The sequence below is a fragment of the Papio anubis genome, chromosome 11, assembly GCF_008728515.1.
Source record: "Papio anubis isolate 15944 chromosome 11, Panubis1.0, whole genome shotgun sequence".
Lineage (NCBI taxonomy): Eukaryota > Metazoa > Chordata > Mammalia > Primates > Cercopithecidae > Papio > Papio anubis.
The window spans coordinates 16,877,010-16,904,162 of NC_044986.1; the positions used below are offsets into that span (position 1 = coordinate 16,877,010).

Genomic DNA, 27,153 nt, shown 5'->3' on the forward strand with positions numbered 1-27,153 from the left:
TCATTGTGTTCTGTCTGAACTTCTAGGAATTTAATAGTAAATGAGAAATCTAAAGGAATGCTTAATAAGGAAAGATAACAAGTAACTAATTTTAAGCATCAGATATTTACACATGTATAAAAACCCTTGTAATAAATATTTTTAAAGAGTAAGTGGAAAATTAAATGGAGAGTTACAATACACTATGGATGCTGCTATTGAAATGTACATAAGCCTTCATTTTAATAAATTTATTTTTCAAATAAAATGGTAGAGATATTCCCACCATTCCATCAACACGTGCTCATCCACCTCTTCAGTTCAAATGGACTACAGGTTCTGTGTGACTTCTCATGCCTATCAGAATTAGGTGGTGACCACTCACCCATTTAGTTAACTAAAAATAAGAATGAGAGACTGCTGAAATTAAGGAGGGCATTCAGAGCAAATTATAGGAAGTATTTCCTGATTTAGCATATAATCAAGCTGTAGAATTTAGATCTGCACTTAAAGAAAAGATTGCTGTTGCTAGCTTCAAAAGAGGCCAGATGATAATAGCATGAATATTAATACATTTGCAGCTAGCCAAAGCAACATAATGGTAAGTAGATCTCACGCTTCAGTGCATAGACTGATTGCCTACAGGAGTCAAGAAGGACTTCCCTCACTCACCGAACTAAGGGCACTTTGCGCTGGTTATTGTCACCTTTCTCTGAGTCATCAAATAATGACCATGATAGGCCAATGTTGCTAATTAGTTTAGAAAAACTTGTGTTCCATGTATTTTTATAATTTCCTGAATGATTATAATTTTTTTTCAGTTACCTCTCAGAGATATAGAAAACCCTTAACTAACAACATACTCATTTTAGCTACAGAATTGTACACACTACTATTTAAAGTAGAAAGGACAGATTTTACCCAAAGTCCTAGTGCTCAAATGCAATACTGTTAAAATTTACGTATATTTCATTGCAGTCTCTAGTTTTCATAGAAGTGATTATACAATTTTGCTTCCTAGTTTTGCTTTTGTGTGTGTGTATTTGTATATGTGCTCAATGCTATTCTATAGATTTCCCCCAGTTAAATATTAATTGCATACCAATTAATACTATTTAAGATAAGTATGTAGTAATCCCAGTGGTTACACCATTAATTAACAATAATCATTTCTTATAGGAGGGCATTTCAGTTGTTCCTTTTTTTTTTTTTTTTTTTTACCATAAATAACATCACTATGAACACCTTTGTGAGCATAAAGCTTCTTCTGTACTTAGCATTGTCTTCCTTAGAATGGAGCTCATAAAAGGAATCATTGGGTCAAATGGCATAAGCATTTTAAGATGCTTATAATAATTTGTATGTATTAAATTTCATTCCAAATACATCTAAGCATGTATACTGCTACCAGCCATGTATAAGTCATCTCTGTAGCACACACTTGCCAGTTTTGATTATGATCATTTGGTCTTTCAAAAACTGACAGAATAAATAATATTTAGTGGTTTTAATTTGCATTTCATTAATCATATAGCTCAATCACATTGTCTTACTCATTTTGGTATCCCCAGCAACTAGCATATTGTACGGTACAAAGTAGGTGTTTAATGCATGTTTGATAAATGCATGGATAAAGAACCATTACTTTAATGTTTTCTAATGGATTTTTATCAGTTGATTTTTTTAACAAGCTGTTATCCTTTATCATAATGACTATAATTTTATTTCAGTTTACCATTTAATCTTGATGACTTTTATTGACACATGAAACTTTAAATCTTTTACTATTATTATTATTATTATTATTATTATTATTATTGAGACTGAGTCTTGCTCCTGTCGCCCAGGCTGGAGTGCAATGGCGTGATCTCTCCTCATTGCAACCTCCGCCTCCTGGGTTCAAGAGATTCTCCTGCCTCAGCCTCCTGAGTAGCTGGGATTACAGGTGTCCGCCCCCAGCTAATTTTTTTTTTTTTCTTTTGAGACAGAGTCTCGCTCTGTTGCCCAGGCGGGAGTGCAGTGGCACCATCTTGGCTCACTGCGAACTCTGCCTCCCAGGTTCTCGCCATTCTCCTGCCTCAGCCTCCCGAGTACGTGGGACTACAGGTGCCCACCACCACGCCCGGCTAATTTTTTGTATTTTTAGTAGAGACGGAGTTTTACTGTGTTAGCCCGGATGGTTTCGATCTCCTGACCTCGTGATCCGCCTGCCTCGGCCTCCCAAGTGCTGGGATTACAGGTGTGAGTCACTGCGTCCAGCTGAAATTTTAAATCTTATATGTTAAATTTATTAATCTTGTCCGTTTTGGTTTTCTTAATCACACTAGAGGTTTAATAAGTAGTTCTTTCTACTTTCCACTGGTTTTTCCATGGATTGACTTTTTACATATTATTTCTCTATCTCTATATTAATTTGTATAAAATTATTTTAGTGGCATTTAAACACAAAATTACTCTTTTTAAAGTACTATCAGTAATCCAATTTCATATATAATTTATTCTGAAAGTGGGTATAAAAGTTGAATGTGTGATAGTAGAATTATCAGTTTTCTAATTCTGCTCTCCTTCAGTCCAGGCCACCAGCCGATAGGTAAGAGCCTTCACAGGTGTGTAAGGCTAGACCAGAGGAATCTGCGGAAAAATGGCTAGAAGAGGAAGCGGTCCTGCCAGCATCTCCCTTCCTCCGAATCCTGTGTTGGTTGGGGTAGGCATCTCCTTTTACCACATATTTTCTGTCATCTTCCCAAACCCACACCAAAAGGGGTTGATTTATAAAGACAAACACAAGAAAATGAAAAAAGAAATCTGTATGATATTAAAGATACCAATGAATTTAGAAAATAATCACTGTAACATTTTGTATGGCTTGTATCATAAAATTATTTCACAATTTAGGGGAAAAGTTCCATTTATATCAGAATATAACTTTTAAAATAATCAATTGAGTCTACCATAAAAATTTCCTCTGTATTTGCTTTGAAGCTTAATAACTATAGTATGTGCCAAGGATTCACAAAACAGGGGATCTCTATTAGCTTGAAGGCTACATAATCAATGCTGCAGAGACACTTCTGTTAGTGAATAAATGATGAAGTTTTACCAGAAAAGATGCAGAGTCAACAGAAATATTCAGCAAAATATAGAGCTAAAAAATAATCCTGGAATTAAATGGGGATTCTCATATTTTATAAATGTTAAAAAAGTTGGAGATAATACAGGTAGGGCACAGATACACAACTATTTGACTAATATTTTGAAGACACTGTAGAACTGAGATCTTGTTACTCATGTCTACTTTGAGCTTTTTTGTTGTTGAAAACAAAGAGCAAAGATAATGTAGACTATTTTACAAATGGAGCCTGGATAACAATTCATATTACTCTACTAAATGCTGCTTATTCTAAATAATGTTACAGAAAGACTCTTGCAAGTATTTGACGATACATTTATAAAAGTGTGCCTAATTATGAATATTTAGAAACTATCTTGTACATCCATTAATGAGAGACTGGTTATATAAATATGGCATCTCCATATAATAGCATTAGAAAGAATGAAGATTAGTACAAACTAAAATGAAAACGTTTACATTTTGATAAATAATCAAGCAAACTGCAGACCAGTAAGTGTGATCCATAATCTCATTTTTGCTAAACACACACAAACATATCTATGTACATGTGTTTACACACACAAACAGAAATAAATTCTGACAGTATACACATCAAACTTTTAACAGTGGTCACACTTAGGGGTGTCAGAGCAAGGGTATGAAAAGGGAGATTTTGACACTTCATATCTTTGGAGTGTTTAAATTTTTATTCAATCAACATAGGCTATTCTCATAATTTAAATATATATATATTTTGTAAAATAAAAAATATATACATGTGTAAACATACATATTTATCTATGTATCCTTGAAAGAGTTTGAAAACATGTTAATACCATACTGAGTTTATGCCTTCTTACAAGTCTAAGGACCAACAGTGTGACCTCTATGACCAACTTAACTAGATGACTTTTTCACTGAAGAGGTCACTGCACTGCTTTACCACATGACATTAATGCATTTAGAGTCTCTTGTAGCAGGGGTATATTAACTTTTGTGCAGCTTACATTGCAAACATGCTCTTCACAAACCATACTATTTTTTTTTATTTTCTTTTTGTTGTTGTTGCCCTGTCTTGTGGTGCTGAAACAAAACCACACTACCTTTAAGTGCTCAGAAAGAAAATCTCATGCTGTTGCCTATGCAGATTTATTCCCAAAACAAGCTTCCTAATTGCATTAAACAAACACAAATATCAGTAATACAAGATATACAAGCATTCTAGAAAGAAGTTTTGTGGTGAAAGAAAATTCCTGAAATGTTTAAAGTTGTCTGTTATGCTATAATTTGGAGTAAATAAAAAAAAAAATCATGATGAAGAACTGTGCATTTTGGTAACCCTGGTGTTGGGTAATAATAAAAAATAATAGGTTTGTGGCCAGGCGCGGTGGCTCACGCCTATAATCTTAATACTTTGGGAGGCCGAGGCAGGTGTATCACTTGAGGTCAGGAGTTCGAGACCAGTCTGGCCAACATGGTGAAACTCTGTCTTTACTAAAAATACAAAAATTAGTCAGGTGTGGTGGTGCATGCCTGTAATCCCTTGCTCTAGGATACACAGCAAGACTTTGTCGCAAATAATAATAATAAGAATAATAGGTTTGGGAGTTTACAGAGGCCTAATATATAACACTCTTCTTTCCTGCCTGAAATCTGCCCAATCAAAAAATAAGAAAGGCAGAAAGCATGCAAAAATTCCACATTTATTACTGATATAGCAGACACTGGAAAATGTGGCTTAAATATGTAGGAAAGGGTTTGCTAATATCAAACCCCAATGTTAGACTAACTTAACTCACTCCATTAAAGGTAGCAGTGGACCCCACAGGCTTTCTCTTGTGGAGTCCAGCAACGATAAAACTTAAGAGATGGAGAAGCAGAGTGGGAAAACACGCTCTCTGAGGCAGGCCATGTTCCAAAGAGACAGGGAAAAGAAAGGGGCTGAACTCCACGTTTTCCAGTTTGCCTTTCCAAATTCACCGATCAGACTGTGTCACTCCTCTCCACATTAGGATAAGAGAATGAGGGACTAAGGGGAGGTCAGCATGATTAAACTTGTAAAGCTTTTTCCACATTGAAGAAAAACATAGGAGTGAAAACAATCCCTTCGAAAGTGGCACTATCCCAGTGGTTGGAATACATCATGTCTTTGCAAATAACACTGAAAATATATGAAGAAGAACTTTAATCTTTTCATAGTGAAAATTCAATTACATGTAGACTCAATTACTGGAACAAATATTTATTGAACACCATGTGCCCTGGACTGTGCAAGATGCAAAGACTGAAAGAAAGATGAACCAGAAGTGGAGGGAGACCTGGGATTCAAAAGGGTTTAACCACTATGCTTACTGCCTCTTAAGACTCTGATCTTTATTATTTCTGTTCTCCCTACACTATATGAAAAAAACCAGATCAGTCATAATCAATCAGTCACACCTCTTTGGGAGGTTTCTGATGAATTAACCTAACCTATGGCTTAAGTGTTAATCATAGCAATATTCTGTAAGTTAGCTGCTTAAATGTGTGTTACACATTTACTCTTCAAAACAGAATTTTTAAATAAACAAACATCTTGATACTTATAAATAAAGACAGATTATCTAAAGCAGAGACTATTAAACCATTCTGAATGTGAACCATTAAACCATTGTGAATGCAGAGGTTACCTAAAGCAGAGACCACTAAACTGTGAAACACTGGTTCTCTACACTAATACTAATGGATAACATCAAGATAGAGTCCAACAAATAACCTGAACATGGCATACTAAGCTTTAAAATATGAACCATAATCATTATAAAAGAATTTCAATACACACAAAATAAAACATATATTAAAGTTGTCTAATTATTAAAACTGGAAACAATAAGCTCATAGAGATTAACTAATATTACATAGAGATTAACTAATTCCTCTGTAATTGCTGTCTTACTGGTTAAAGTTAATGAACATAGAAGTCATAATAACCTTAAAATAAAGCTGGTTCTCAGGTTGGGGGGACTTTGCCACCCCCTCCCCCAGCGGACATTTTGCAATGTCTGGAGACTTTTTTGGTTGCCACAACTGGTGAATGCAGAGTGCTACTGCATCTAGCGGGTAGAGGACAGGGTTGCTACTAAACATCTCACAATGCATAGAACAGCCCCCGACAACAAAGAATAATCTGGTCTAAAATGTCAACAAGACAAAGTTTGAGAAATTCTGCTATAAAAATAACATCTACTCCATTAGAAGTCAAACCTGAGAAATTAAGAGAAATGCAACTATTATGGAATTCCATATACATTTGAACACAGAGATGAAAAAGACTATTCTATCCCAAAATTCACTAACAAAGTCAACTTAATTTTGGCCTTCATGATGAAGCTGAATGTCTTATTGTTTTTTGACATCATTAGTTTCTTGTTATTGCATTAATTGTAAGACTGATAGTCTTCTTTCCTAAAATATTTATACTCAGTACTTTGACTTCACTCTTCACACTTGGGAAAACTTATGAAACATGCTAATTGGGAAACTAAGTACACATATCAATAAATGAAAAGTAGGAATTCATAAATATTGGCATTTAATTTAATAACTGCTAAAATGCAATTAATGGACTAAATACATGCACTGATACTTCTTTCTATCCAAATTTCCTAAGTCGTCATTTGTGAAGGAAAAAGCATTCTCTAACAGACTTTGTGTGTTTAATTTTAACCCAGAGCACATTTTTATGACTGAGTGATAAACCCGCAAAACTGGAGTTCAGATTGGAAGCCCTCACACTACTAACTTTAATGATACCAGTGGGCATCACCATTTTTAAAAGTGCAAAAAAAATCAATGAGCAGATTGTCATTATTGAAACCCATTTTGCATCACACATATCACCCAAGAGACTGATAGTTTATGCTTATAAAACTTAATATAAAATTAAATTGCAAATATTTTCTCACAATCTACTAAAATTATTGCCTAAGGTAATACACTGCTAATATGAAGCATTTGTTCGGCTCTAGTGGACATATTTCCTATACAATTTATGTGAAAGAAGCCTTCTTTTGCTTCTTCATAGATCCAGTAATGAGGTTTCTTTTCTTATATGAAACCTAGAAAGTACAGGAACTTCTTTAAAATTAAGCCAGCAAAGGTAACACTAAATTGTTAATTAATGAGAGTCAAATTTTAAAACTTGAGGTCTTTTCTCCTTGTGTTTATGACTCTGTCATTTCAAATATCATATATTTATTATCTAAATGCACAAAAATCATCTAAATAATTCATACAGAAAATACATTTTCACTTTTTAAGAACAAAACCAGAGAAATAAATGTCAAGTAAAATAGCAGTCTGATTTCCTCACACCGCTGGAATCTAGAAAGATGAAAAGTAATTTCAATCATTTGCCGCCAAAAGTTAGGAATAACAGAAAGGAGAGTTGTCTTATCTCTTGGGATGTGAAAAATACTGAGTCTCAAGAAAAGATAAAATTAATTTCACTATTATCAATCATCAACCCAATGCATCATGAACTTATGTGTAGCACTTTCTAGCCCCTGAAGTGTTTCCTTATTAGCATGCGTCAGAATACACAGAGAAAAAAATAATGTCTTCACCTGGAACTTTAAATTAATAATTGATGCACTTAGCTTTATACTGAAATCTATTTAACTTGAAAAATTACCTGATTTATGCCAAAATATAATAGGAAACTCTTACCTTAAGCATTCTGCGTCATTTTGAGGCTTTTCATTGATTTTTATTTTTTCTGCCTCTAGATATTTGGTAGTACAAATAGATTCATTCTTTTCATCTTCAAAAACTAAACAAATTAAAAAATAGTTGCAATCTTTTGAAAATTAAACATAAAGATTATCTTTATTCACTCATAAGAAAAATACCCTAATTTTTGGTGCTTGCATATAAAATTTATATACTAATGATTTTTATTTTCTACGTTAATATAGCAATTACATGCACAAAAAAGATCTTTAAAAGATTTGCAACATTAAAAATACCAGATCTCACACTGATGACTGTTTTATCTATTTCTTTTTTAGTACCAATAATGGCACTATATCACAACAGGTTAATGTATTTTAAAAGAATAATATGCCCTTACCATGTGTATATAACTATATTTATCAGCAAAATAAGCTAACTCATGAAGGTAATACCTTTAAGTTTTCTTTGGAGAGTAAACAATTCTTGTATCAAATCACTCTTTTGTTTTTGAAGTTCATTTAGCTGGCTACTATCATGTTCCATTGACTTCATTTCTAGAAACAGATACAAAAGCATCAAAAATAAAATACTTAGAAATAAATTTAACCAAGAAAGTAAAAGACCTGTACACTAAAATCTATAAAACATAGATGAAAGAAAGTGAAGGCAACACAAATAAGTGAAAAGATATTCATGTCTATGGATTGGAAGAATTAACATTGTTAAAATATCCATACTACCCAAAGTAATATACAGAGTCAATGCAATCCTCATGAAAATTCCAATGGTATTCTTCACAGAAATAGAAAAAAATCAATCCTAAAAACTCTAAAAAGAAATAGAAAAATAAACAAATGCAAAAAATCTATTTTAAGCATTTAGGCTTTGCCTTACATGTCAGCAATTATTAACATTTTCTCATGTAGTAAAAATCTAAGCAGCGTATGGTTAATTTTAAGCCCCAACTAGCTTCCCCTGGCCAACTAGTAACTCTTTTTAAGAAACTGACCAGAACTTATTAATCCAGCTGGATACAAAAAAGTTAGCAGATGGATTACAGGTCTGAGCCAAAAGAGAATCTGGCCAAAATATTGTAGTATCTAACTTTTAGTGCAAATAAAGTTCCAAATAAGAAAATTATCCTTCATAACTAAAACACATATTACATAATTGATCATTACATAGTACTCACAACTCATTGGCTATCAAGTACTTTCACAGATATGTGCATCAATATTGTTTATTCTACCTAAAATGCCCTTGCTCCCTTTATTCTCATGACAAATCCCAATTCATCCTTTAAGACTCATCTCCTAAATTTTCAAATATTATTTCTCTTCTGCCATAATTTCTAGGCAACCACCAATCTACTTTCTGTCTATACAGATTTGCCTATTCTGGATATTGTTCACAACAATGGTCTCATGAGGACTTTGTAGTTTTTTGCATCTGGCTTCTATCACTTAGCATAATGATTGCAAGGTCTGCCCTTTTGTAGCATGCGTCAGTGTTTCATTTATTTGATGCCTGAATATAATTCCACTGCATAGATATGCCCATGTTTTGTTTTTGGATTCCTTAGGTGATTGACATTTGGGTTGTTTCCACTTTTTCGCTACAATGAATAATGCTATGAACATTCATGTACAGCCATGTGTTGTCTGACAACAGGGACATGTTCTGAGAAGTAAGTCCTTAGGTGATTATGTTGTTGTGAGAACATCATCAAGTGTACTCACACACACTTAAGATGGGATAGCCTACTACACACATAGGCTATACTGTATAGCCTATTGCTCCTAGGTTACAAACCTATACAGCATGTTACTGTACTGAACACTAGAGGCGACTGGAACACAGTAATAAGCATTTGTGTATCTAAACATATCTAAGCCTAGAAAAGGTACAGCACAAATACAGTATAAAAGATAAAAAATGGTACTCCTGTGTAAGATACTTACCATGAATGGAGCTTGTAGTACTGGAAGTTGCTTTGAGTGAGTCAATAAGTGAGTGGTGAGTGAATGCACAGGCCCACGACATTACTGTACACTGCCCTAGACTTTACCAACACTATGCTTAGGCTACACTACTTTAAAAATATTTTTCTTTTTTCAATAATAAATTAACTTTCACTTTAACTTTCTAAAGAAACTTTTTAAAAACATTCTGACTTGTAATAACACTTAGCTTAAAACAAATACACAGTACAGGTGTAAAATATAGTATTTCTTACTTCTGAAACTTTTGTTTTGTAAAAAACTAAGACACAAATACACACAATTAGCTTAGGCCAACACAAGGTCAGGATCATCAATACCACTATCTTTCACCTCCACATCATCTTGTCTTGGAAGACAAGCCCCTACGGGAAGGTCCTCGGGGGCAATAACATGGGGCTGTCATTTTCTTTTATTTATTATTATTATTCTTTTTTTGACATGGAGTCTCACTCTGTCACCCAGGCTGGAGTGCAGTGGCACGATCTCGGCTCACTGCAACCTCCGCCTCCTGGGTTCAAGCAATTCTCCTGCCTTGGCCTTCCAAGTAGCTGGGAGTACAGGTGCATGCCACCATGCCTGGCTAATTTTTTGTATTTTAGTAGAAACGGGGTTTCACCATGTTGCCCAGGCTGGTCTCGAACTCCTGAGTTCAGGCAATCTGCCTGCCTTGGCCTCCCAAAGTGCCTGGATTACAGTCATGAGCCACCAAACCTGGCCCGGAGCTGTCATCTTCTACGATAACGATGCCTTCTAGAATAATTCTTACAGGACCTGCCTGAGGCTGTTTTACAGTTAACGTTTTTTTAATAAGTAGGAGAAATATACTCTAATAATTATAAAAAGTATAATAATACATAAACCAATAACATAGTAATTTATTATCTTTATCAAGTATTATGTACTGTTCATAATTGTATGTGCTATACTTTTATATGACTGGCAGCACAATAGGTTTGTTTACACTACAATCACAAAAACATGTAATATGTTGTGCCACAATGTCACTAGGCAATAGGAATTTTTTCAGCTCCATTATAATCTTATTGCACCACTGTCATACATGGTCTTTTATTGACTGAAATGCCGTTATGTGGTGCACGACTGTACAAGGTCTTGTGTGGACATGTTTGCAATTGTCTTAAATACCTAGAAGTGGAATCACTGAATCAGATAGTAACTCTAGGTTTAATGCTTTGAGAAATGGCCAAACTGTTTCCAAAGCAGTTGCATCATTTTACATTTCTCCAATTTCTCCATATTCTTGCCAACACTATTACTGTCCACCTTTATTATAGTCACACTAGTGGGATCTCATGCGGTCTTGATTTGCCTTTCCCTCATAACTAATAATGTGAGCAACTTTTCATGTTGCTCAAAAAAATATGTCATACAGTTGTATAAAAATATTGTTTTCTTTTTAAACTTTGTTGTAAATAAGACTCAAACACATATAATTAGGCTAGGCCCACACAAGGTCAGGATTATCAGTGCCACTGTCTTTCTCCTCCACATACTGTCCTGGAAGACAAGCCCCTACTGGAAGGGGCTTTGTATAGCTTTTTTGGGAAATGTCTATTAAATTCCTTTGTCCATTTTTAAATTGGGTTATCTTTTTATTAAGTTATAAGAGTTTTTAGAATGTTCTGGATACAAGTCCCTTCTATATGATTTGCAAATATTTTCTCCCATTTTGTGGTCGTCTTTTTACTTCCTTGATAGTATCCTTTGAAACACAAGAGTTTTTAACTTTAATGAAGTCCAATTTATCTATACTTTATTGCTTGTGCATATCTAAAATAAACCATTCCCTAATCCAAGCTTAAGTTACACCTGTATTTTCTTGTAAGAGTTTTTCATTTTTAGCTCTTACATTTAGGTGTCTGGTCCATTTTGAGTTAATTTTTGTGTATGGTATGAGGTGGATGTACACATTCATTCTTTTTTTTTTTGAGACAGAGTCTCACTCTGTTGCCCAGGCTGGAGTGCAGTGGCGTGATCTTGGCTCACTGCAAGCTCCACCTCCCAGGTTCATGCCATTCTCCTGCCTCAGCCTCCTGACTAGCTGGGACTACAGGTGCCCGCCACCACGCCTGGCTAATTTTTGTATTTTTAGTAGAGATGGGATTTCACTAGGTTAGCCAGGATGGTCTCAATCTCCTGACCTAGTGATCCACCCACCTCGGTCTCCCAAAGTGCTGGGATTACAGGCATGAGTCACCGTGCCTGGCCTTGTTTATTAGCTCTAATAGTTTTCCAGTAGATTCCTTATGGTTTCTATATACAAGATCATGTTATCTTTGAATAGAGATAGTTTTACCTCTTCCTTTCCAACATGGATTTTTTTTTCTTTTTTGATTCCTAATTGCTCTGCCTAAAACCCCCCACTATAATGTTGATTAGAAGTTGTAAGAGTAGATATCCTTGTCTTGTTCCTGATCTTAGAGGTGAAACATTCATTCCATTGTCTTTAAGAATGACATCAGCTGTGGGTTTTTCTATAGATGCCATCTATCAGGTTGACGAAAGTTCCTTCTATCCCTAGTTTACTGAGTGGTTTTATTATGAAAGTTATTGAATTTTGTCAAATGTTTCTTCTGTGTCTTTGGTTATTTTTATATCTTCCATTTAGTTCCTCATTATGCTCACGTCCTTGAGTACATTTAGAATATTTCTAGAAGTTTTAATTATTTTTCCTTCTAATTGCATCATCTATATCATTTCTAGGTATGTTACTATTGAACAAATTTCCTCCTTGCTCTGAGTTATAATTTGTGGCTTTTTTACATGTCTAGTAATTTTTGACTGTATACCAGACATTGTGTTTACTATTTTGTTAAATGAGTTTTGTTATCTTCCCATAAAGGATGTTGATGTAAGCTACTTATGGGTCATGTGCAAGTCTTGTTTATAAGAGTTTTTTAGGGTAGGTCTAGAAGAATATTTAATTTAATTTAATCCTGCTATTAAGGCAGAGCTCTTCTGTTTAACGAAATATTTCTATTATGACAAGATGGAACATGAATGTCTTCCATTCCCATATAAGCTCTTAGAATTGTCCACCTTATTGCTCCCCAGTAGTTTTTCTTTACTCAGCTCAGTGGAGTTTCCCATCTGTATACGCAGGTTCAAGTACATCCAAAGACTCAAGAGGATCTCAATCCAGACTTCCAGAGCTTTTTCTCTGTGTAGATCTGTCCTCTCAAGTACATTGTCCTGAAAATTCTAGCTAACTTGGCCTCCCTAAATTCCAGTCTTTGTTTCCACAACTCAGACCATTTTGCATTGCTTAAGTTCCTCCTCCCAGTGCTACTATCCAAAAACTGTATCCAGTGAGAAGGCTTGCACAATTAGGGCTTACCTCATTTGTTTCCCTTCTCTCAGGGATCATGCTCCTGTACTCTCTTGTCCTCAATATCTAAAAATAATTTTTCATATTATTTTCTTCAGTCTTTTAGTTATAACAGAAGGGAAAATTCCATAAAATTATTCCTCATGACGATAAGTAAAAGTTCTCCACATAATATTTAAATTATCCTTTTACTTGTCTCTCTTCCACATTAGATCACAAGCTCCCTGAAAACAGGAACTATGCCTCATTCAACTTTAAATCCCAATTTCTGTACAGTGCCTGATGTAGTATATACAGTAGATGCTCAAGAAAGCATGTTGAACAACACTAAAATAAATCATTTAATTGACTTTAAATATTTTTGATTATTCACAATGTTTTTGTCCACTAGTATAGGTAACTGAAAGTGGACAATTCAATGAAAAGAAAATACATTCACATTTATGCTTCTGCTCCCTTAATAAACAAAAGTTTAAAATATAAATATAACTACACACTAATATTTAATAGAGCGAATCCAGAATACCATAACACAATATTCAACAGATTAAAAAAGATACAATATTTTATTCATTATTAATCGATTTATCAGACATTCTATGACAAAAATATCTTTCTAAAACTTAGGCAAGAATAATGGAGAAATACTGGATTTAAATGTTTCTGAAATATATTTTTCTTAATCCTGACACTTTAGGCTAAATGAAAAAGGTAAGTCTAAAGACTAACCCTTTAAAGAAAAAAATAAAACAAATATGCCAATTTCTTATGAGGCTTACAGAACAGAAAAGAATAAACACTGTGTGCTGATAACTTTTTTCCCACTTGTTTATTGTCTCACTATTATTTTGTTGTTATTTTTATTTACAGCTTTATTTAGGTATAATTGATGTGGTAATCACGTTTTAATTTCTTCCACGGCCTAAAACCCACAACGTTCTAATCAACAGCTAGCTTTTATGGTTATGAATATTAAACCAACTAAGACAATCAAAATTAATTTACATCTTTTAACATGTAAGTTGTTTTTCTCATATGTACATTGCCAATCATTAAAGGATATTGCCAAGCAAGGAAAAAGTGTCATATATTGCTTATCTCACATCTAAGAAAAATGAATTCAACAACTGGGAGAAACGAGTAAGAGGAACATTTTGAGAAAAACATTATGACCAACATTATTTCGAAGCCAAAAGTGATGAACTTTTATCTATGAATTACCAGATGTTTAAAATAAATATTCAGTCATTTTACAAACAGATATATTGAATATCAATTATTCCACCTTTCTAGTTTCTCAGATCAAAAACCTTAAAGTCAGCCTTAACACTTCTTTCTCTCATGTTCCACATCAAGTGCGTCTTGAAATCCTGCTTGCTACCTTCAAAACATATTTCGAACCTGAATACCACTTACCACTTCTATGCTGCATCCCTGATCCAGCTACTCATCATCTCTCAACTGGATTATGGCCACCGTTTTCTAGGTTTCTGTTTCTGCTTTTACCTCCCTTAAGTGTGTTCTCAATAGCAGTCAAAGTAATCCTATTCAAATGTGAGACCCTTCGCTCCTTTGCTTGAGTCCTCCAATGGCTTCTGATCTCACTTCAGTTAAAGTCTTTAGAATGACCCACAAGGTTTTAAAATATCTGGATTCCTGTCACCTCTCTGATCTCATGACCTCTCTTTTTACTCTAAATGTCTTAGGCTCTGCCTTTCCTCAAAAACGATTAGGCACAATCTCCCTTCAGGTGATTTGCATCAGATATTCCTTCTCTGTGAAATGCTCTTCCCCCAAGTATTCACTTGGTTTATTCTATTACCTCTTTCAGGTCTTATTCAAAACTTGCCTTATCCATGAGGCTTTTCCTGGACATCTATGTAAAACTGTACCACACACCCCACTGCACCCCACCCCTTATCTATCCATCCCTCTTCCCTCCCTTATTTTTCTCCTCTCCCTCTCTTTCTTCCATCTCTCATACTGGACAAGGGCAGGGATTTTTTTCTTCTTTTCTTGGTCACTACAGTAACACCAGGTCCTATAAAAATGCCTGATTCACAAGAAGTGCACAAGTATTACCGAATGAGTGAATAAACTAAGCACATTTCAGAAATACATTTGTAAGCAAATGTAGTTCCTCTCTCTGTGAAAGTTTATACTTTAGTGGAAGAAACAGACAGGAATAATCATACAAGTGTGTAATTACAATGCTTTGAAGAAAAAGCACAGAGGGCAATGAGAGAATATAACCAGAGGAGCTGACCTAATATGGAATTGGGAGGGTGGAGTATCACAGAAGTATTTCCTGAGGATGTAACATTTGAGATGAGATCAGAATGACGAAGTTAACTAGATCACCAGTCCCCAGCCTTTTTTGGCACCAGGGACTGTTTTTGTGGAAGACAGTTTTTCCATGGACTGGGGGAAGGGGAGGGGGTGGCTTCAGGATGATTCAATTGCATTACATTATTGTGCACTTTATTTCTATTTTTATTATATTATGATCTATAATGAAATAATTACACAACTCACCATAATGTAGAATCAGTGGGATCCCTGAGCTTGTTTCACTGCAACTAGACTGTCCCATCTAGGGGTGATGGGAGACACTGGCAAATCATCAGCCATTAGATTATCATAAGGAGCATGCAACCTACATTCCTCACATGCACAGTTCATGAGAGGGTTTATGCTCAAGAATCTAATGCCACTGCTGATCTGACAGGAGGCAGAGCTCAGGTGGTAATGTGAGTGATGGGGAGTTGCTGTAAATACAGATGAAGCTTTGCTCACTCACCCACCACTCACCTCCTGCTATGTGGCTTGCTTCGTAACAGGCCATGGACCAGTACTGGCCCAGGGGTTGGGAATCCATAAACTAGATAAAGGATTAAAAAAGTATTCCAAATAGAACACAGTCAACGGTCCTGAGGCAGGAGGAAGCAGGGTACAATCTAGGAACACAAAAGAGGGCAGCATGCCTTTAGCACAAAGAAGCTGCTGGGTGAGGCTGGAAGGTGGAGATGCTGTAGGGATGGCAAAACAGGTTGAAAAGCTTGGTTTGCCATATTTAAACAGAACATAACCTAAGAGGCTTAATACAATAGTACAGTATTAATATCTTCATAAAAAATGGATGTTCACATTTTGGCAACCTCAAGGAGTAAGAACAGGCACTAATCCTGTAGTTAAAAAATAGTAAATCAAAGATAACATCTGGCAGTGGGAAAAACTACTGAGTAGCAGAAAATAGTATTAATATAAAAATAGCTATGAAGTTAAAAATGGAGATTATTCAAAACCAATGAAACTGGCTGACTAATAATCACAGTTGTGGGCTAAAAGCTCAGTGGGCAAGGTCAGAATGAAGGAAGAAAGAAGAGAAAAGTCAAGTGTCAGAAAATAACAGATGTGGCACAAATTAGAAGTGGGAATGGAAGAGCAAACACTGACACGTAAGAAGACAAATGGAAGCTAAACTGCTCTGGGAAGTCAACAGCTCTAATATCTGCTTAAAATTTGAACAACTTATTTCTCCACCACCACCACCACCACCACCACCACCACCACCACCAAGAAGAGTTGCCAGAAACAGTTTCATAGGTTAATTTTTTTGAACTTTGAAGGAATAGGTAATTATAGTATGTGCATTTTTCCAAGCAGAGAAAGAAGCAAGCATCAGTATGCTTTTTGTGAAATCAACATAATATACACACAAAGATTAATCTCACGTATACTGATGCAAAATCTTAAAGAAGATATTATCAAATAAAGTTTAGTAATACATTAGAAGACTAAGAGTGCACAGCTAAGTAAGGTTAGTGATAGGATATATCTAAATAAAATTCATTACATTAATAGATGACAGTTGGAAATACGAACGTCTCAAAAAGGAGATGTAGTGGGAGGGAGGGAAGAATGGTGGAGGATACAACTACACATACAAAACCCAGTGAAATCAAGTTATATCAGCTTCAACTAATGGCAATTTTGTCTTTGTTTTCCAATATTTACTGTGTATCTAATTTTATAGTCTGATACTTTTAGAACACTGTTATATAACAGTGATGATATTGGATACCCTCCCTTATTACTGTTATGGAAATACTTCTAGAGTTTCACTGTTAATCATGATGCCAGTTTGAAGCTCGCTCTCTCTCCTTCTTCCTCTCCCTTCACCTCTCCTCCACCATTTTTCCCTCCTTCCCCCTACATCGCCTTTTTTAAAACAACCACAAGCTTTTCCAATGGTAATCTATTAATATAATGAATTTTATTAATAGATATCCCATTTCTGCTCTTCCTTCTGCTCAACTCCTTATAATTTGTCTTTTGCCCTGCTTATTATCTCAATCTGCTCCTTTTCCTGAAGGCCACCAGTGACTTCTGATTGCTGCTTCTTAGTCCTTATTCTAGTTGACAGTTCAGCAGCAATCAACATGGGCTGATCATGCCTTCAAATACTCTCTCTCTAGGTAACGTCAGCTCCCGCCCATCTTTCATGAAGCTTTCTTAGACTCTTCACTCACGTTTTTGAAAATCCTGAGGTTCTGCAGTGTACTGTCCATTTTCTTTCAATAAATTCTCTCTAGGTGAGTCCCAAAATGTAATAGCTCTAGCCCAGAACTATCTCTGAGCTCTTGACTTAAATTACAACTATCTAACTGACATCTATACTCAAATCTCTCACTTGGCTAATCAGTATCATTCTTCAGACCTCAGTCTGAAGGCAACTTGTTCAGGGAAATCTTCCTTAACTTCCTAGCCAGTTTTAAGTCTACTTATATGTGTTCTCATATCATCTTGTGCTTCTCCTTTTGAAGCAGTCATCGATTTATTATTATCTCATTCATATTGTTGGGGCCAGCACATTAATCAAAATAAAGTCCCTGCTATTAAGGAGATTAAAGTTTTATATGAAAATGTTATGAAATATCTAGAAACAGACTTTCTGAAAGAATAAAAAACCAACAATATCAGGTACTCTGAAAGCAAATCTTTTAAAATAAATCCGTATTTCTGGAAAAAGGGAACCAAACTAGAGGGCTCCTATAGTATTTGTGATATCAGGGACTTTTTTTTTCTTAATTTTATAGAGGAATAACTTACATAAAGTATATTCATTTAGAGCATACAATTTCATGACTTTTGACAGTCACTGACACCTATGAAATGCCCACAAGCAAGGAACTGTACATTTCTATCAACCCCAAAGATTCTTTGTGACCCTTCACATTCATCCATTTTGACCCAGGCAACCACTGTTCCGCTTGCTATTACTGTAGATTAGTTTGCATGTGTCTAGCTCCTTTTAATCACCATATTATTTTGAAATGGGTCCATGTAGTGTGCCAGTAGAATTAGTCATTTTTACTGCCAAGTATTTCGTTCCACAGGTATGTCAATTTTGTTTAACCATTCACTTCTGGTTTTTTTTTTTTTTTTTCTTTTTTGAGATGGAGTCTGACTCTGTCGCCCAGGCTGGAGTGCAATGGAACGATCTTGGCTCACTGCAACCTCCGCCTCCCAGGTTCATGCCATTCTCCTGCCTCAGCCTCCCGAGTAGCTGGGATTACAGGCACCTGCCACCATGCCTGGCTAATTTTTTTTTAGTTTTAGTAGAGACGGGGTTTCACTATGTTGGTGAGGCTGGTCTTGAACTCCTGACCTTGTGATCTGCCCGCCTCAGCCTCCCAAACCATTCACTTCTTAATGGACATTTAAGTTATGTTCAGGTTTTGACTACTGTGAATGAAACTGTAAAAATGTTAGGATATAGGTTTCATTTCTCTGGAGTATCTCATTGTGGAGTGGCTGGGTTGTTTGGTAAATGTACATTTAGCTTGTTAAGAAACTGCAAAACAATTTTCTAAAGTGATTGTACCATTCATTTTACATTCCCATCACTGCCATATGAGTATCAGATGCTCCACATTCTCATCAGCATTTGGTATGGTCAGTCTTTTTAACTTTAATTAAGCGGATATACAGTGATATATCACTGCCGTTTTAATTTGTATTTTCCAAATGACTAAAGATGTTATCTTTTCACATGTTCATTGGTCATTAGTACTCTATTGTGAAGTTCAACTTTTTTCCCTTTTATAATTGGCTTTTTGCCCTTCTTGTTTTTTTAAGTTGTTAGAGTTCATTATGTTCTGGGTAACAGTACATTGGAAGATATATTAGTGCAAATATTCTCTCCAAGACTGTTGTTTGTCTTCTAATTTTCTTAAGTGTCTGTTTTTCTTTTTACGGTTCATGATTCTTGTGTCCCATCTAAGAAATCATTGCCTATTCCAAGATGGAAAAGATTTTCTCCTATGTTTTCTTCTAGGAAATTCATAATTTTAGCTTTTGTGTTTAGGTGTATGCCTATTTTGAGTTAATTTACAATATGGTGTGAAGAGTTAAGGATCATTGTTTTGGAATGGATGTCCAATTCTTCTAGCACCACTTATTGAAAAGACTTTCCTTTTCCCACTGAACTGCCTTTCCATCTTTGTTGAAAACCAGTTGACAACATGCATTTCTATTTCTGAACTCTCTTCTGTTCCAGCTATTTATATGCCTGTTTTTAAGGCAGTGACATGTTATCTTGATTACTATAGAATTTTAGTCTATTTTGAAATCACAGAATATAAATCCTTAAATTTTATTATTTTAAAAATTGTTTTGACTTTTGTAAGTCATTTGTATTTCCATATACAAAGGCATTGTTCTCATAGGAGATAATAGTTCCATGTCCCTGAAGACCTTCCAGTGGGACAAGATGTAGAGGTGGAAGACAGTGATATTGATGATCCTGACTCTGTGTAGGCTTAATGTGCATGTTTGTGTTTCAGGTTTTTTTTTTTTTTAATTTTAAGTAAAAAAATAATTTCTAAGATAGAAGAAAGTTATAGAATAGGATATAAAGAAAAAATTTTTTGTATATTCATACAATATGTGTTTTAAACTAAGTGTTATTAGAGGAGTCAAAAATAATAAAAGGTTTGTAAAGTAAAAAAGTTACAGTAAGCTGAAGTTAATTTACTTTTGAAAAAAATTCTTTCTACAAATTTAGTGTAGCCTAAATATACAGTGTTTATAAAGTTTACAGTAGTGTACAGTAATTTTCTAAGCCTCTACATTCACACACCATTCACTCACTGGCTCACCCAGAGCAACTTCCAGTTCTACAAGCTCCATTCATGGTAAATACCCTATAAAGGTGCCCTACAGAGATTTAACAAATCATTCATACTGCATTTTTGCTGTACCTTTTCTAGACTTATATATGTTTAGGTAGACAAATACTTGCCATTGTGTTCCAACTGCCTACAGTCTTCAGTATAAGTAACATTGTGTACAGGCTTATAGCCTAGGAGCAATATGCTATACCATATAGCCCAGGTGTGTAATAGGTCATCCCATCCAGGTTTGTATAAGTACAATCTATGATGTTAACACGATGATAGTGACTAACAATGCATTTCTGAGAACATATCCCCATTATTAAAGTGATGCACTATTATAAATGGATTCAACTGTATCATTTTACTATTAGTTTTCTGTCTGTTCTCTGTGTTTTTGTTCCTCTCTTTCCCTTTCCCACTGTCTTTCAGATTAAATGTATATTTTAGGCTGTCTTTCTAATTTCTATATTGTCCTTTTAGCTATTTGTTTTTGGATTATTTCCTTAGTGGTTGTTTTGGAATTAAAATAAACAACTTTGGCAGCTTTTCTACAAGATGCCCTCCCTGCCTTCATTCTCATGACTAAGAAATGTCTTGAGGGTAAAGAAAAAATCCAATATTCTTAAGAAATCATAAAGACTAAATCTAGCATGTAAATTAAAAACCCTTTGCTAAGACCTCAGAAAAATCCAAGGTGATGCCTCAGAGAACCATTCAGTCAAACTATAGGGCCATTCAGTCAAACTACAGAGCCATATAGGGCCAAGAAGTTTAAGAATATTGTCTCAGTAGTTTTAGCAGAAGGCTAAAGTATAAAAGGGCTTATCTCAAAGAGATTTGTAGTTGTGGCTTTTCCCTAATGAAATGAGCCTCAGTAGGATTCATGTGAGACCCACAAAGTTTTTAAGAGAACCGTATTTACATAAACACAGTGAGCTTGGACTGAAATGGACAGAGGCAGTAAAAAAAAGAATGATACCCAACTTTTACAGAATGGAAGTAGGCAGAGAAGGACAATTGCAAACACAAGCTATCTTTTATATATATATTTAATATATATATAAAAACACAAGCTATCTTTTATATATATATATTTAATATGTATATTAAAAAAAAAAAAAGGAATGACAAGAGAAGGGAAATAGGAGCACAAAGAGTGGTACCAAGAGTAATGGGGAATCATTCCCAGGTGGGAGGATGACTGAGTCCTAATCAAAGAATGTCCAGTACTTGCTTGGCTCAATTTCAGAATTGCTATGTAACAATGACTCCAGATTTTCCGCTTTCTGAACAGAAGTATTGCTAGTGATTATCCTATGCCTATCTCACCATAGTATATTGGGAATGTGAAGGGCAACTGTTTCTTTGGCTAAGGTCTTCAGATCAAGAGGACATGTACTCAAGGAGTTACATAAAGAACTACATCCGGCAGGGCGCGGTGGCTCAAGCCTGTAATCCCAGCACTTTGGGAGGCCCAGACGGGCGGATCACGAGGTCAGGAGATCGAGACCATCCTGGCTAACAAGGTGAAACCCCATCTCAACTAAAAAATACAAAAAATAACTAGCCGGGCGAGGTGGCGGGCGCCTGTAGTCCCAGCTACTCGGGAGGCTGAGGCAGGAGAATGGCGTAAACCCGGGAGGCGGAGCTTGCAGTGAGCTGAGATCCGGCCACTGCATCCCAGCCTGGGCGACAGAGAGAGACTCCCTCTCAAAAAAAAAAAAAAAAAAAAAAGAACTACATCCAAGGAGCCTCATGTGCAATTGAACCTAGTTTAGATGAGGAAATACTAGACGTTAAACTAACGCTATAATAGAATCTCTGAGGTTTGAAAACGGATTTATCCTTGACTTTCCCTATTTGGCAACTGCTTTTATTCAGGATCTCATCAAAGACTGCAATAACTCACATACTAGTTGTATGTTATATTAGTCCATTCTTGCACTACTATAAAGAACTACCTGAGACTGGGTAATTCATAAAAAAAAAAAAAAAAAAAAAAAAAAGAAGTAGAAAGATTTACTTAGCTTATGGTTCTGCAAGCTACAGAGGAAGCATGGCTGGGGAGGCCTCAGAAAACTTAAAATCATGGTGGAAGGCGGTGGGGAAGCAAGAACATCTTACATGGCCAGAGTAGGAAGAACACAGAGAAGCAGGAGGTGCTACATGCTTCCAAAGAACCAAATCTCATGATAATTCACTCAATCTTATGAGAATAGCACCAAAGGGGAAATCTGTCCCCATAAGTCAATCACCTCCCACCAGGCCCAACCTCCAACATTAAGGATTACAATTTGACATGACATTTGCTTGGGGACACAGACCCAAACCTTACCACTAGTGTTCCTGAAATAAAACTCTCTGCACTCCACTGTGTAAACTTATTTCCTAGCTTATACTGGATTGTTGGAGGATTATGGCGCCAATCCTAACCCCTACTGTAGCTTCCATCACAACGTGCTGTAAATGTCTGCTTACATATTTTCTTCCTCCACTGTTTACTTTTATATCTTCAAGACCTAGAACAGTGCCTATCACATAATAGATATTTATTTATTAAATGAATGACCAAATGCTCATGTCACATTTACTTCTAAATCATTTGAAACTGCTCACAATAGAAGATACATTCTTCATTAGATCAATTAAAGTAAAAGAATCGCTATGCAGTAACCCAATTTGCTCATGAAAAAGTTAAATTTTTGGAAAATTCATTCATTCAAAATAAATTATTTTCATTAATGCAAGACAAATGAGGTGATAATATTTATTCATACCACTTTTCAAAATGTTTGCTTGGTTTTCTAAGTCAGATATTTCAATCTTGACAGTTTCTTTCATCAAAAGCTCTCTTTTCTTTGTTAGTTCATACTCATTATTAAAGTCTGTAATTTCCTTAAAAAATTTGTCTTCCTCCTCTATCATTTGTTTCTTTATAGCCTCCTGAAAAACATAAATAAAAGATCAAATATAGGTGTTAGTTGTAATAATATTTTTCCTGAATTACTTAAAATATAATCTTTTGGAATTATTATCAATGAAAGTACATAATTATACTTCCTGGTATTATGGCAAAAATGTTTTTTTCTCATAGTAATATTAATAAAAAACTGAAGCTATTATATAGTAACAACTATCTTCAGATGAAAGATTTAACCTTAAAGTTTGGGGAGATTTATTGAGGTAGATATCCTACCACTCATCATTATATCTGTTATTTGTGTATTAAAATTCAGAATAATATTACATTTTATAATTATAACATAAAACTGGAGAGTAAAGTAATTAAATGGCCAAACTGAAAATTTAAAATCTACACTTAAAGGAATTACTGCCTTACAGGAAAACAAACAAACAAACAAATAAGGATAGCCAAGAAAACCTTTTAAAATGTGGATGATGAAGGCAAAATTATATATTCACTTCAAAATCAGTTTTAAATAATAGTTTACATTTTATGAAGTATCAACATGGCGGAGAAATAAGAATTTTCAAAAACTGTGGACAATGCAAAAACCTAAACTCTTTGACAATGCTAGAATCTAAACATCACCATATTTTTCTAAGCTATGTCAATCAATTTTAAGCCACATTTTCAAAGTGGCCATGTCATTTCAAACCACCAAGTGTTGGTTCTGACTTCAGATATGTATTTTTAATATCTTTAAATGTATTTTCTTTAAAATGTCAATTAATCACAAGTCATATTTCTAAATTGGCACTGTCATTCAAAACTATTGCTCAGGCTGTTGGCTCTGAGTTAATAAAAAAATATTAACAATATCCATCCTTTTAGCCACATCCATAAATATGCCTAAAGTGTGAAACTTTCTGCCTTTCAAAAGGATTTTATCCAAAGTCTCAATGCTTGAGCAATTCAAATCAGTTCCACTGTTTCTTTTGTGCTTATTACAACTGCAAATAATTGCTATATTACATCCCTGCCCATACACTTCTTTCAAACTGTATTACTCTACCAACTGGTTTTAAATAGCACTTAATACTTTCCTGTATCTGAGCAGGACTACCTGCTAATGTGCACATGGATAATTTTCTAAAAGCATACTTAAGTATATTTGAAAACTTTTTTACATAATTAGTGTAATAGATTTTTCTAGGTGGCTGGAAACTTACAAAGGTTTGAAGAAGCATATTCCTGTGGTTTGTAATTTCACTGTACTGTTTTTCTAAGGCATTTTCATGAGTTTTCAAAAGCTGTAAGAGGAAGGATTTTTCAAAAAACTGTTGAACCTTCGAAGCACAAAAATAGAAATCAGAATAAAACAATTAATTAGACATTTTAGAGTGCCTTAGGTAACAGATTTGTCTAGTATAAAATATATTCTGTATTAATCTTTAAAATGCAAAATAAAATCAGCATCAAACATCTTATTTTATATACACTATCTTGTATTATTTTGTAAGTACTTTATAGTTACAATTTTATAATCTCTTCCCCCAATAAGACTATAGGCTCCTCAAGGGCAGAGAATGTGCTTTCTTTTTCCTCTCAATACCTAGAAAAATTCTTAGCTTAGGTACTAAAACTTTTTCAATACACACATTGAAATCTGCTTTAAGACTGTTTGTTTTTAAATAACAAGTTTCTATTTTCACAGATTATAAGGAATATATGAATGAATAAATCATGTACATAATATGACTAATAAAATAATAAGATAAAATCTAGAAAGCAGAGGCAAAAACCCAGTCCCATTATTATAGTTATATCAAATGGGTTTTGAGAAGTCATTTTTTATTTTAATACTTCATTTGGTTCTAAGTAGCAAAGGGTATAATAAACATTAATGTTAGACATGCAACTGTTATTTCATTTGGACCTTAAAAAATAACATCTCCTGAGAGATGAATATTGAAACGAAGTCAGGAAGCTTTAATATATAAAAACTAAAAATGATGCTGGACTGGAAATACTGTAATTTTTCTACTATGTTCAGTGCTAGCCCTCATAAGAAAGCATCATTTCCGGTTTGGGTCTGTTCCCATCTCTATAGAGAAAAGAAAAAGGAAATAAATTCAACTTAAATTGCAGAAAGCAAGATTTATGGTAGTTGTAAGAACTTCCTCAAGGTGAGAGACAGGTTGTGAAATCTCTGTCCCAGAAGATATTGAATAGTAAAGAGCTTAGAAATAGTCTAGTCCAGAGGCAAAAGGGTTGGCTTAAGAGACAGTTTGAAATATTATGGCTAAAACGTCCTAGAAATATTGACATTTAAAAAGTAGCTGAAATAAAACAGAAAATATGATCTTACATTTATGTAAGATCGTAGCCCATCTGCCCATGTCTTCAGTACTTGGTACTGTTTTCATTAGCCCGATTTTAAGAAAGGCATCAACAGAGAAAGATTAGAGAGGTACAATTCACATAATCAAAGGAACTGAGATCAAATTTTAAAGATTAGGGAAAGGAATAATAGGGTGGTTAGTATTTTCTGTCTCAGAAGACAGAAATTAGAAAACATATGTCCAAATCTATAAAATAATGTAGAAATTTATAACAAGGGTAAACTACAGTATGATCTTGAAATCCACCACATTTATTTAGAATAAAATATATTTCGTGACTATTTAATACTTATTAAGTAAATGAGAATAAAATGAGGTCCAGAGAAGTTAAACACCTTAACAAACGCTGTATAACTAATTAGAGGCAAATCCAGGATTAAAATCCAGGTCTTCTGCCTTTCTTTCTTCTAAATCATGATGTTAACATGGAAATGTCAGAACTATTTCAAAGTAATGAAAAGGTAATTCTAGAGCTAAAAAGGGACTTCAAGGTGTGATAATGAGTTGAAAATATATAAGTTTAATAAACATTTAAGGAAATTACCAAATCCTAGATCCACCCGAGCTTACTGAGAAGGGTGTTCGCAGTATATACCTAACTCTGAGTTACTGTTGTGGACATTGCCCAGGAATGCCCACAAAAAATGCTTTAAAGACCAAATAATGAGCTGGATAAACGCGGGTTTAATCTACTAAGGTATTTCAAGTATGATGCCCTTTAGAAACACAATTCATGAATTGTAAGTCCATGTATACCACTGGTCTGTTGTAAAAGACCTATGCCAAACCCAGAACTCAAAAACGAGGAAAATATTACTTATTAAACTAACAAATTTCTAAATCAGACTTAAGCAAATCTATTATTCAAATTCAGAAAAGCCTTAAGTTAAGGACTCAGAAATTAAGGTGCTATGTTTCAGCTATCAATGATTAAGAGCTTAAATTACCACTGAGCCCATATCTTCTTTCTTAAAAGGGAGAATAACCAATATTAAGAAGAGCTAGGTGACATACTGGCACTTAACCAGAATATTTTACCATTACCTAAAAAATGAAATCTATATACCAAAAACTAAAAAGTAGACAGCTGTTCTAAAGATTTATAAAAAGGGCATATCCATAATTTTCCTCTTCCCTAAAATTTTATATAAATCATCCATTTTAAGTTCTCTGCCTGTTTTTATTTTTAGTATTAGTTTATCTCCTCTTCATTCCCTTTTTGTCTTACCTTCCGTCTTTATCATTTACTTCCATATTTGCCTCTTTTAATCCAGATCTAAAGAGGCCCAGAGAGTCAATAATTACAGAAAGATTATGGTACATTAATCTTCAAATTTACATAGAATCTATGGTTAAAAAATGTTAATACAAAAAGTCTTGGTAAGTATGAGAAGTAGAATGATGGAGAAAGCGGCAGGAGTTTGGGAAAGTTAAAGTCAGGAAGGACAAGAATAGAGGCCTATAATATACTGCTTCACACTGTTAAGGACATCAATAGATCAAGGTTGC

At 34.6% G+C, this 27,153-nt stretch overlaps 1 protein-coding gene across 3 annotated transcripts in view; it reads right to left on the minus strand.

The window, feature by feature from the left end:
- The window catches only part of CCDC172 (coiled-coil domain containing 172), a 55,249-nt gene that overhangs the window by 14,063 nt on the left and 14,033 nt on the right, over nucleotides 1–27,153 (minus strand). For all 3 annotated transcript variants that reach the window (XM_009215436.2, XM_009215435.2, XM_021943721.2), the window contains 4 exons: nucleotides 24,472–24,588; nucleotides 23,115–23,280; nucleotides 8,257–8,358; nucleotides 7,799–7,901 (listed from right to left, as the gene is read on the minus strand). In XM_009215436.2, the coding sequence (XP_009213700.1) occupies nucleotides 7,799–7,901; nucleotides 8,257–8,358; nucleotides 23,115–23,280; nucleotides 24,472–24,588 (488 nt within the window). The remainder of the gene's footprint in view (nucleotides 1–7,798; nucleotides 7,902–8,256; nucleotides 8,359–23,114; nucleotides 23,281–24,471; nucleotides 24,589–27,153) is intronic.